This window comes from Ursus maritimus, unplaced genomic scaffold, assembly GCF_017311325.1.
Source record: "Ursus maritimus isolate PB19 unplaced genomic scaffold, ASM1731132v1 scaffold_7, whole genome shotgun sequence".
Taxonomy (NCBI): Eukaryota; Metazoa; Chordata; class Mammalia; order Carnivora; family Ursidae; genus Ursus; species Ursus maritimus.
The window spans coordinates 22,250,293-22,263,842 of record NW_024426885.1 but is presented as its reverse complement, the minus strand read 5'-3'; the positions used below and the strand labels follow the sequence as shown (position 1 = coordinate 22,263,842).

The window sequence follows — 13,550 nt, the reverse complement described above, 5'->3', positions numbered from 1 at the left end:
TTTTTACTGTAACAGATATATCCAAGGAAAGCTGTTGTCATTTACAGCAGGCTTGCAGAGAAACAGCCAATGGATGATCATTAATTTAAACTGTAAATAAGGGCCTGTTTTGTTCTGGACTCTGATCCCAGTAATGCCCCTAACAAGCTGTCTGCAAAGCCAGGGCATGATGCCCGCTGTTGGAGACACGTTGATTGAAGAACTGAACTTGTCCTCACCAGCAGCTAAAAATAGCAGTAAGCATGTGAAGGCAAAACAAGTTTCTGGGAAGACAAGGCAGTTTCCCTGATGTCAGTTTTATTCCAGTTGCTCCCACTGATGTAAAGAGCAGGGACACATATCTGGTACAGAAGATGTTAACTTGCTAGATAGCGCCCTAGGGACAGAAAAGAATTAATACGACCCTAGAAAGGAGCCTGCCTTTTCACTGGAGGACGCACAGGTCCTAGGAGAACTGCCGCGAACTTGAGTGCCTTTGTCCTGCATAATTAATAGAGCCTGGTATTTCTTTCTTTTTTCTTCTTTTTTCTTTTCTTTCTTTTTTTTTTTTTTTTTACATAAACTCTCATTGATTGGGGGGAAATATATTCACACTTTAAAATGTTGTACAGGTACTATCTCTTTGGTTCAAGTAGGTCCCTTTGGGGGGGCGAAAGTACATATTTCATGGTGATAAATTCACCTCATAAGTAGAAAAACTGTACACAAATATAGTGCTATGTCAACTTTATTGATTTTTGCACCATTGTAAAGACCTTCATCGTCCTCCAATATTTCTTAAATCTATCAGGGTCTCAGAAAGTGACCCTGAAGGCCTCATTTATCTGTACAGGGAAAGATCCCTTCGCTTAGATTTACCCGTAAACATTGTGATTTAAACAGCTCAGCCCTGCCTCTGCTTCTGGAAGGAAAAAGGCCCAGAGAAAGCTGTTCTCTCATATTCATGGACAAGGACTTCTCTTTCTCTGGAAATAGGGTCTGCCAAGTTTTAATTTTAGCTAAATGCCATGGCCAGTGACTTTTCAGTGACTTTCAGATGACTACGGACTAAGTATACAGGCTGAATGACGCTGGCACCCTGGCATGAATGGGTTAGAAGATGGGGCTCCTTGCTGTGTTCCCTCTAATCCTTCCTCCCCATCTTAGGAGCTGCATTTGGACTTGAGAGTCTCGCATTTCAAGCTCTGCTCCTGCAAACCATGTTGGAGTCATATATTCTGCTGCTACAGAAACTCCCATGCTCACATTCACTATTTGGCATCTTATCTGGTTTTTTTTTTTTTTTAATCATATTCCTCGCCAACAGCATCAATAAAACAAAGACTATCACTACCTTGGAACAATTCTAAGAACAATTTTAAGGTCTCTTCCAGCTTCCTTTGTTTTTGCCTCTATCACTTTACAAACAGAAAAATGTAAATGTCTCATCCAAACCTGTTAGGTGGAAGCAAGAGTCAAAGGACCTTTCAAGGACAAAAAGTCATATTGCATTTATTACTAGAATACAGGAACTTAGAGGGTGGAATGCGGACTTATTTCTCTTTGTATCCTATGACATCTATAGATTGTTGATTGTTAAATGAAATTTACTGAAAATGAGAAACTAGAAGAAAAATCAATATGGAATTTAAGAACTGATTCAAAGCTAACCAACATAACTAAATCGCATTATAAAACTAAAGGGTATAAGTTCAGCTCCTCAATTTAGGACTGTATACAGCAGGTCAAATTGTTTAAATGTAACTGCTGATGATGGACCAGTAATTAGCCAGTAAGGGGAAGACAGGAATGTTCAGCGTGTATCTCTACATTTGTGAGGTTGACAGTATCGAGCTATGTTGTCCGATACTGGGGCCATCAGCCACAGGTGGCTATTTACATTTAAGTTAATTAAAGTTAAATTAGACTTAAAATCCAGTTCTTCAGTCACACTAACTATATTTCAAATATTCAATAGTCACAAGTGGTTAATGTCTAAGGTATTGGACAGCTTAAAGGAACATTTCTATCATTACAGAAAGTTCTAAACATTGCTATTTAGGGAGGATAATCACTACTATTACTTCTAATAATTATATGAAGAAGGAGGAGGAGGCAGATGAGAAAAAAAATAAAGTAAGAGAAAACACTGATGAGCCTTAGCTGTTCTGTGCTATAAACACTTGGAATGTTTTATTTCAGATAATAGTGACAACTTTTCACATGAGGTAGGGATTATAATGATCCCTATTTTAAATTTGATGACACTGCTTGGAGAGATTAAGTAAATCACCATAGTTATACACTTGTTACCTGGTTTAGCTAGGTTTCCACTCACACCATCTGACATCAGAGTCTATGCACAGCTGCTGAGTTACACTGCGTCTACTGAAGAACTTGAAAAGTTTAGGGCCAGAGGGAACGTTACACTTTGCATAAGCAATTCTTAATCCTAGATGCATATAAGAAGCATCTGGGGAGCTTGCTCAAGGTGCAGTTACCTGAGCCCTAATCCAGAGCAATGGGGGTGAGACGATGGTTTGCACATTTGGGAATCACCTAGTGCTTTGGAAGTGCAGCCAGTGTTAAGGAATGACCATTCAGAGACGTTCTCATCCACCTCCCGGAGTTCAGGTAACAAAATAAAATACCTACCCAAGGTCACTAACAGTAACTACTGACAGATCTGATTGAGAACCTAGATATCACTGCTACTGTCATAAAAGAACACGACTTAGGACATACTAATGAACAACACTCTTCTCTTTCCTGATGGATACTGTTATTTCATGCAATTCACACAACACCTAGAAACTGTATGTCAGAATTCAGAATCTGACAATGCAAGTTTACAAAAACCAAAGAACGATATAGTGCCACTCTCCTCCTAACACAAGTAAGTCTCTCTCATTTAAAAGCAAATACTGTCTTCCTTGAGAAAATAACATTTCTCTCTGAAGGGGAGATAAGCCCTCTTACTAGGAGCAGAAAAATGCAGCGAAAACAGTACCACTGCCAACCAAGGAACCTGAATCCTAGATCCAGTTGCGCCCATAACTCTGCGATGGGGCAAAGCATTACCTTTCACTGAACCTTCATTTTCTCATCTATAAAATTAGGGTGCAGTATATGATGATATCCAAGGTTCCTTCCAGCAGTATCTCCAACCTGACGTTTGTGTGCAGGCTGAATAAACTTTAGAAATGAGATATCCAACGTGCTACAGAAGGACACATTCACCCCAACTCTAGCTGATCTATTTACTCATGTCAAGGGAAAACAGGGAGACTTCAGATGAAAACCCCACCTTTTCCTCCATCTTATCAAGACTCCTTCTGATTCTTGTGACAGACTAGTCAGAACTCTGACAAGACAGCATCCACTCAAGTAGACCCATTCCTTGGAGCTGCCTTTCAGAAATGGTAATGATATAGCTACCTCCCACAGCTGTTGCTCTAAAAATTATGAGGGGGCAGACATTTTACCACCTTAACATCCATCAACTCATCTTTATACCTCTAATCCCGGCTTTACTGTAATGGATTTTTATGTAGCTAGAGAGGTTAGCCATTCAAGACAGAAGTCACATCATGAATAAGCAGCATGCTGAATACACATGTCTTACCTTACGCTTGTTGGTAGGACACACGTAGAGATAGCTTAGAATTGTTTTCAACCCAACTTTATCATTCAGCTTCTCATAAGTTGTCCCATAATCAGTTGACCTATAATTCAAAAGGAGCGTTAATGAGGACAGAAGTATACGTCATTTGGCTGCTTGTCAGTATAATGCATGTTTTACATAGTGGAATGACTCTCGGGAGGTTTCTAGATGATTCATGTAGTATATAATGATGCTTAATTATGTACACAGTAGCATCATGTGAGTGGTTAACATTTGCATTTAAATTGAATTGGTAAAAATTAAAACCGCATCTCTTTACTGCTCCTTAATGTACGTACATTGCATAAAGGATGTGGTTAATTTTAAAAGATTAAGAGATGAGGGTGTCTCTTGAATTGACCACAAAAATAAAGACTTTTTATGTAGATATGACATTTCAAACTTTCGCTTTATCTTTGGCACAGTGGAAAAGCAGTTTCTCCTGATTTATCTACAAATTGAGTTTCCTTTCATGAGTCATAGAATATATGGTGGGTCAGTCCCTTCAAAGGTCATTTAGTCTTTTCCTGTTATTTAAGAGAAAGAAAACATCTTAATAATAAGTAAAATTTCACAGTCTTACTCAGTGGCCTTTTCTGGTGTTAAGCAACCTGGAGTTGGGAGGACATTACTTCTTGGCACTGACCCTATCTTTTTTGAAGATTCTCTCATCTTTATCTAGCCCTTGGTCAATAACTTATTAATTCTGACTGAATCAATAGGCTTTAATCACCATCTCTATCAAAGTTTATTACATATTTCAGAATTGTAATCTCATTAGACCATCATTACAACCATGTGCAGGAAAAAATATTATCTGTATTTGAAGAAAGTAGTTGACAGAACTTAAGTGACCTATTCAAAGAAAACAGCTGAAAAATTGCCAGCTAGCATTTGAATACAGGTGTTGTGACCCTAAGCCCTGTGTTACTTACACTATACCACAGTTTTTCTGTTGTTTTTGTTCGTTTCAATTTAAAGGGAACAAACAGTTTCCTCTTAGCCTTCATTTTATATATAGGAGATCCCAATTCATTCATTCCCTCATTTACATTTGTAGAACTCCTAAAATGTACCAGACTCTGTGCTATGTGCCAGGATACAACACATTGCCCCCACTCTCAAAAATCTAACAGCTTTATTTGAGAAGCAAAATGTAAGGCTATACTGTGTTAAGTTCAATGCTATAGATAAGAATTAACAAGGCTTAGAAAATTAAGTTGGTTTAGCTATGTTAATTCTTCCGATCCATGAGCATGGAATATTTTTCCATCTTTTTGTGTCTTCTTCAATGTCTTTCAAGAGTGATTTGCAGTTTCTAGAATATAGATCCTTTACATCTCTGGCTAAGTTAATTCCAATGATTTTTGGTGCTATTTATACAAACGAGATGAATTCCTAATTTTCTATATTCCAGTCTCATTGTGTATAGAAATGCAACTGATTTCTGGGCATTTATTTTGTATCCCGCCACATTACTGAATTGCTCTATAACTTCTAGTAGTTTGGGGGTGGATTCTTTTGGGTTTTCCATATACAGTATCATGTCATCTGCGAAGAGAGACAGTTTGACTTCTTCTTTGCCAATTTGGATACCTTTTATCCCTTTTTGTTGTCTGATTGCTGTTGCAAGGACTTCTAGTACTATGTTGAATAAAAACGGCAAGAGTGGGCATCCTTGTCGTTAAAATGTCTACGCTACCCAGAGCAATCTACACTTTCAATGCCATTCCAATCAAAATACCAATGACATTTTTCAAAGAACTGGAACAAACAGCCCTTAAATTTGTGTGGAACCAGAAAAGGCCCCGAACCGCCAAGGAATTGTTGAAAAGGAAAAACAAAGCTGGGGGCATCACGTTGCTGGATTTCAAGCTGTACTACAAAGCTGTGATCACAAAGACAGCATGGTACTGGCACAAAAACAGACACATAGACCAATGGAACAGAATAGAGAACCCAGAAATGGACCCTCAGCTCTTTGGGCAACTAATCTTTGACAAAGCAGGAAAAAACATCCAGTGGAAAAAAGACAGTCTCTTCAATAAATGGTGATGGGAAAATTGGACAGATACATGCAAAAGAATGAAATATGACCGCTCTCTCACACCATACACAAAGATAAACTCCAAATGGATGAAAGACCTCGATGTGAGACAGGAATCCATCAAAATTCTAGAGGAGAACATAGGCAGCAACCTCTACGACATCGGCCAAAGCAACCTTTTTCATGACACATCTCCAAAGGCAAGAGAAACAAAAGATAAAATGAACTTGTGGGACTTCATCAACATATAAAGCTTCTGCACAGCCAAAGAAACAGTCAAAAAAACTAAGAGGCAGCCCACGGAATGGGAGAATATATTTGCAAATGACACTACAGATAAAGGACTGGTATCCAAGATCTACAAAGAACTTCTCAAACTCAATACACGAGAAACAAATAAACAAATCAAAAAATGGGCAGAAGATATGAACAGACACTTTTCCAATGAAGACATACAAATGGCTAACAGACATATGAAAAAATGTTCAATAACAATTGCACTACTGGGTAGTTACCCCAAAGATACAGACGTAGTGAAGAGAAGGGCCATATGCACCCCAATGTTCATAGCAGCAATGTCACAGATGACTGGATTAAGAAGATGGAGTCCATATATACAATGGAATATTACTCAACCATCAAAAAGAACGATTTCTCAACATTTGCTGCAACATGGACGGGACTGGAGGAGATAATGCTAAGTGAAATAAGTCAAGCAGAGAAAGACAACTATCAAGTGAGTAAACAGAAGGGGGAATGAACCATGAGAGACTATTGACTCTGGGAAACAAACTGAGGACTTCGTGGGGGGGAATGGGATAGGCTAGTGATGGGTATTAAGGAGGGCACGTATTGCATGATACACTGGGTGTTATATGCAAGTAATGAATCATGGAACTTTACATCAAAAACTAGGGATGTACTGTATGGTGACTAACATAATATAATAAAAAAATGTTATTATTAAAAAAATGAAGTTGGTTTAAATAGAAACACAAAAATGTAACCATTTTAATTCATTCCTGATAGTGATAAAAGTACAAATTCCTACAGGCCATAAAGACTACATAGAAGAAGTTTGTGTTAACAACCTCATCACCATGCACTAAGAAGCTATCCTGGACCAGGCACCGGACCAAGAAAGCTGCATAACATGTGATCCTGCAATTAGGGGATTAAGAATTTAATCTGGCTGGAGAACCAGGGCATTTTCCCCCTAAAATTTGTATATAGATAGATAGATAAATACATAACTAAATAATAATTTATATTATAAATTACATAATCAAGTATATATAATTAGATAATAGTGAACACTTGATAGAATTTAGGTGTCTCTGCAAATCAGTAAAGCTTGGGGTATTACATAAAGTTTCTCAAAGAACTATTGCACCTGAAAATGGAAAATGGGTAGGGTTTTAGGAAAGGGAAGTAATCAGAGCATCATGAACTAGAGGGCACCTTGTGTTACCCAAATATATAACTGGCTTTCTTCTGGACCAGCCTGTGCTCTGTCCCAATCCAACAAACAGTGGCTTGATAGCCAAGAATATTTGAAGAGCATTCACAACTTTCACAGGAGATCTTATCCATGAACCACAACAAACTTCTTTAGATCATCTTTTTCCCCTCAAACTCATACTGCTGCATAATTTCTTTTAGCTCTCTAAGAAATACCTGAGACGTCTTTCTTCACTCAGTCCAATCTTGGTGTGTGACATATTTTCCCCCACTCTTACCCTAGCCTTAATCAGTCAACTTCCTCTCCTTCCTAAGACTTGCTTGTCTCCAAAATTTCACTAGCTTTTCTCTAGCTCCCTTCATCAGATAATTTTTTCTAATCTTTATTCTAAATAATACTCACAAGTTCAAGAACAAATGGATGCAAGAATCTGTCGGGGGCGGGCGGGTGGTAATGGGAGGAGGACAGAGTGTGCAAATACGGATCCACTGACAGATGCTGCCCAGCCACAGGTGGACATCAGTGGGGCTGTGCTGGAGACGAGAGAATGGTTTAATTTTCCTAGTGGGATAATAGGAATGGAGGCTAGAGAAGTAGGGGGTCTATAAGGGGGCAATAATTAATTATCATTTCTATCAACTTAATCCTTCAGCTATTTAATGAATATGTTTACATTCAAAAAGTATACTCTACAAGGGCAAATGAGGATGACTCCACGAGGATTCTACATGGAATCACTCTCATTTGTGTGTGTGTTTTTGTGTGTGTGTTTTGCCAAAATCTCAATGTGACCAGTTAATAAAGTGACTAGCTCAGACATACATTAGTAACTTTTTTCTCAGAGAGCTTACAATACGTTATTGGACACTTTCCCCTTATTATAACATCACCAGTCCAGATCCTTCAAGGTGTCTGCCACCATAGTTTAATGCTGTCTCTTGCCTCTTGATTTTTCAGAGTTCTGAAACTGAATCAAAATTTAATTCTCAATTCCAGCAGACTTACATGTTTAAACATCATGGCATTGTAATAATGAACAGAAAGAGAAAAAATTATTCATTTCCACATGCCCAAAACAGCACAGACTAGCAGCTGTCCAAAGCTATCCCACAAAATTAGAATTAGATAAAGTGCTACATGCTTCATGGGTAATACTAACAGTCAGCCAGGATACATCAATTCAAGGGTACAGAAGTGAAAATATTTAATATTTGCAAACCCGTTGGTAAATAGTTACTGTGCTAAGTTCTCCTAGCAGCACTTCTGCCAGTCTTACCACATGGCTTCTCCCCTGGAGACCTCCTAGATTTCCTCACAGTCCAGCAACCAAAAGACTGAAGTCTGGCACAGCAGAGGTCCTTAAGAAATTTGTTCAGCACCAAGAGGAGCACCTGCTCTGATTGGTTAGCACCTATGCCAATCAGCCTGAGTCCCAGTGGAGAAGACAGTGACCTTGGAGAAGGCACCGCACCCTGGAAAGCAATTCCTAGTGCCCATCTGCAAACTCCCCTTCCCAGCTAACAGATGCTTCCAGTTATCCTTGCATGGTCAGTGGTGGGAAATGCAGCCCCCTAGGAATCTGGGCTCTGAAAGAACGGATGAGAGACAGACAGTTGAGCAGCAGGCAGGCTGGTGAGCCAATGTACTGGCTGTTAAATATTTTAAGTATCGTCCCTAGATATGGGGGAGAGGAGTGTTATCCGAGATCAAAAAATGTTAGGAAATGCTTGATAAGGCAAAACTTAATGTTCCTTTACTTGAGAACTTATAAATTTTATTCTCCTCATATACATACATAAATCGTTTTATTTAATATACCCTGTGAACTTCTTAAATGCATATTCTATGAAGCATTTTCCAAACATATTTGACTATAGGATTCATTCTCGAGGGATATCTAATTAAATTGGTGTTCTGAGCAACATACTTTGGAAAAGCATATCAAAGACCAAAAAAAAAAAAAAAAAGGCAAAAGAAAGATTATGAATCTCCATTTTATAAGAAAAGGGGAACAATAAAAATATTTAAAACAAATCAAATTTGCAAAGAGAAATGCCAGTCTATGCCAACCATAAAATGACTGCTGTTGTCAAGGAAAAAAAAAAGAGTAATCTTAAAAAGATATGTAGCACACAGTAATGTATGTAACATGCAATATAAACAGCCTTGAATTCTCAACTTGTACCATTTTTAAAACATTCCAAAACAAACTTTTTTTTTCAGGTTTTGTTTACAGGTTGACTTATATACAGATGGAAAACAGGGTTTTTTGTCAACATCTATGCTGTGCAAGAAAAAGCTGAAAGCTTTAAAAAAAAAAAAAAAGCATTCCAGTAAAGTAAATATGCAAGTGATTAAATTAAGGAGCTCAGGTTTTTTTGCTTTTGATCCTTAATCCTTATACTACCTTTTTTGCAAACATATCTTAAATAGTGACTTTTAGAACATTTGAAAGTATGCCTTTATTTAAGTATCTACTATAGTCATAGAGCTGAAACGAGTTGCTCTGATGAATGGAGAAACCACGGTCAATGCATGGCACCCCCTACCTTCCAAGACTTTGTGCTCTCTTTCAGGCGGCAGTGTTCCATCACACACAAAGAAGGGACCAATACAGAGCATCACTAAGTTTCCACAGGGAGTGGCGGAAAGAAAATGTGATTACATTTCTTCTGGTATGATCATACAGCATCAAATGAGATAATAAATAAGCACAGAATCATTTGTAAACTAAATTAATCCATAAAAAGTACTGAACACAATGACTGGCGTGTAATAGGCCATCTCTAAGTGACAGCTTTTGTTTATTTATTTGGTCACTAATTTTTTTCTTGATTATTTTTGGTATCCTTTACCTATCACTTACTAAAACCCACAACACGAACCCTCAAGAAGAATCTGAATATATTAAATAATTTAGACTTAGCTTTTTTTGAAGAGAAAATATTCATGAAGTTACTACCATTTTTAAATGTAACCAAATCTAGTCTATTATATTTTAAAGGACATGTGTGCTAAGTGAAATAAGTCAAGCAGAGAAAGACAACTATCATATGGTTTCTCTCATCTATGGAACATAAGAACTAGGATGATCGGTAGGGGAAGAAAGGGATAAAGAAAGGGGGTAATCAGAAGGGGGAATGAAACATGAGAGACTATGGACTATGAGAAACAAACGGAGGGCCTCAGAGGGGAGGGGGGTGGGGGAATGGGATAGACCGGTGATGGGTAGTAAGGAGGGCACGTATTGCATGGTGCACTGGGTGTTATACGCAACTAATGAATCATCGAACTTTACATCGGAAACCGGGGATGTACTGTATGGTGACTAACATAATATAATAAAAAAATCATTAAAAAAAATAAATAAAGGACATGTGTGCCAGGAGCTTTGTGTGGGGCTCAAATTAGAGAGGTAAGGATAAGAACTGGCTGGAATTTGAGAGTGAATGATTCTACACTCTGCTTCTATAATAAGCGTGCCAGGATTTTCTGAATTTACTTTCATGCTTAGGAAACCTAACAGATAATAAAAATGAATGTTTATCGGGGTGCTTACAATGTGATCTAAGCCCTTCACATGCAGAAGCCCATGAGACAGACACTGATATTAATCACAGGTTACAGACGAGGAGGACCCAGGAGTATAATCGAGGCCACAGAATTTGGAAGATGCAGTCCTCATGCAGTCTTCCACTCGAGAGCCTTCATCCTTAACCCCAGGCTGCACTGCCTCTCTCAAAAGTCACAAGAGGAAATCTATTTACAAAACCTAGTTCAGCATTTCTTTGTAAAAGGAATATGAACTCAAACTGTTTGAGTTTTACGTGGTGTAGACCAAAACCTAGCTTTTCTTCATACCAGGTAAAAGGACATAGGGCCTGCCAGAGAGAATCCATCTCAAGAAAACCATAAGCAGAAAACGTCACAATGGGCTAAGAAGAAGAGAAGGTAGGTCTGTCATCTGGTCCACCCTAGCTCCTAGGAAGGCTAGAAATATCAAAAGAAGTGGGTCAACTTGTGAATTATCTGATCATGTCTCATGAAGATTATCAAGACAGCACAGCTTCATAGAAAGAGGAGGTACTTGAAGTCAAGCAGAACTAGACACAGGCTCTCAACTAGCGGAGTAACCAGTCTGTCCCCTGGGGTCCTCCACAAATCAACTTCAGATGTGCTTTTTTATCTACTAAGTTGGTAACATAATAGATGCCCAACTCTTAATTCCTCTGCCTTTTCTGCGTGCCCCCACCCCAGCCCACTTCAGCCTTGCTATTCCGTGTGTCTTGAAAGCTCTTTCCCCAGATGGCCTCATTTCTTTCCGAACATTGGTCATCCTGTATGACACAGCATCTTTCCCACACCTCCAGCACACTCCATCCTTCTTAGCCTCTTCTGTTTTTCTCTATGCATAGTATTTACCCCCATCTGATACATTTGTACTTTTTTTTTTTTTTAATTTTCTGTCGTTCCCCCTCTGGAATGAAAGTTCCATGAGAGTAGAATAGAAAAGATGTCTGTGTTGCCCGCCGCTGTCTTCCTCACTCTCAGAAGAGTGCCCCAGACATGGCAGGAACTCACAATTTGTTCTTCACTGACTGGCTGACTGGATGGAAGCTTGCTCTTCTTGTACGGCCAGTTGGACTTCTACTAAGTCAAAATGAAGAAGCCTGCATAATCTGGCAGGGACTACTACAGTCCTTGCTACTAGCAGATTCAATCAGCCCTGTGGGGGGAAGTGGGACCAGGGTCGGGAGCATGTTCTGTGCTCCCCTACTTTTTAATCAAGAAACCCCTTCCTGACATCTTAGACTACTCTAAGCACCATAAGGGCAGTGGACATATGTTTGGTTCACCCCCCCAACCCCCAAATCCCCAGGTCTCAGGACAGTGCTGGCACATGAGGGGTCTTCTCCATATGGAAGGTGAATGAATGCAGAAGCCTCCTGGACACTCCTTGAACCAAGAATGATCCAGGCCACTTCTTCAAAAAGAAGTAATCTTTGGACCCCAGAGAGGTAAGTGCCCTAGCCCGGGCATCCCAAGCCAGACTGCCAAGGTCACAAAACAAAGACCTGAGGGGCAGAGGGAAGCTTAGGGACAGGAAGAAAGGAAGCACTGGGGCATGACTCAAACCAGTGCCAGTAAGATGTCCCGAAAGCGGAACAACATCCTCCTCTCAATCAAGCAGCTGTGGCTTCTGTGTTTTGTTTCTTTCCTAAAATCATTAAGAGCAGCCACTTTCATTGCTCCTAGTGCATTTGGCGGCATAAAAATAGCTTCCAAAGCCAAAGGCGCAGTCGCTGCATCGCAGACACTGCTCCTTAATAACTTAGGATGCATGAGGTTAAAGCAGTGAGAATAATTTAGGGTTTGGAAAATGTTTGCGAGTGAGTCGACATTTAAATAACTTCATTATCATTCATTGACAGATTTTTTTTAACCTGTCAGTGCAATTGATATTTCTATTACCATGTTATAACAAACCCCTGCACATTTTAAATACAGTCACCAGATTCCATTAGTCTACCCACTGTCAAGAAAATATCTCCAAATCCATTTTTCATAATACCTCAAGAATATAATAGGCAATCTACATCAAACGATGACGTGGAGCTGAAGGAAATTGTCTCCTGCTTTCTAAGGATTCTGCCGTGAAATACGTTTGCCTGTCAGCCTAAACATATAATTTAAACGTGCTGCTGAGACGTTATGGTGCATCCTGAGCTGAACAAGCTTCCCTCTGTTTCTTGGAGACCCTGAGCTTTTCAGGTTAATTTGCAGAATTAGAGAGAAGGGGGTTAAATAGTGGGTTTAGGGAGAGGCATGTCAAGGTGATACAAAGATTTCTACTCTGCCACGGGTCACAGTATTTCCAGTTTAGTTTGATTTGTAAATTTTTTAAGTTATTTTTTAAATGTCAGGGATAGGTACCTATGTGTCCACAAGTTGTAAAATTTCCTGCTCATCTTTCTGGTCCTATTGTGCCATTGTCTTCGTTTCCCTGTTGGATTATCACGTTGTGTTCCTGATGTTTCTTCCTCGTCACACAGGGTAGCTGAGATAAAAACCCTCCTGAATGCATTTGAATGTGACTATGTATGACTCCAAAGAAAAGGTGGCAATGTCGTCCACACCACGTTGTTACACATGCCACACATCTCCTCGAGCAGTAAAAATGTTCGTCCATAATACAGAGAACACCAAAATAGTGGTTACTTTTACCTCTGAAACATCTTTCAGTTCACTGAGTATAAAAATAACTAAAACCCATGCTGATACCTGGATCTCTATTTTGCCTAAGTAAGGGAGGGCAAATAGTTTAAATAGAGGTCTCCTTTTTAAGTAAAGGTTTCTTTTTTGGGAGCTGGGGCAGGGAAGAGTATTATCCTTAACTA

General features: G+C 39.1%; 1 protein-coding gene across 4 annotated transcripts in view; it reads right to left on the bottom strand.

The window, feature by feature from the left end:
* SORCS1 (sortilin related VPS10 domain containing receptor 1) overlaps positions 1 to 13,550 on the bottom strand; it is a 485,001-nt gene that overhangs the window by 218,309 nt on the left and 253,142 nt on the right. For all 4 annotated transcript variants that reach the window (XM_040624058.1, XM_040624056.1, XM_008686657.2 and 1 more), the window contains exon 3: positions 3,605 to 3,704. In XM_040624058.1, the coding sequence (XP_040479992.1) occupies positions 3,605 to 3,704 (100 nt within the window). The remainder of the gene's footprint in view (positions 1 to 3,604; positions 3,705 to 13,550) is intronic.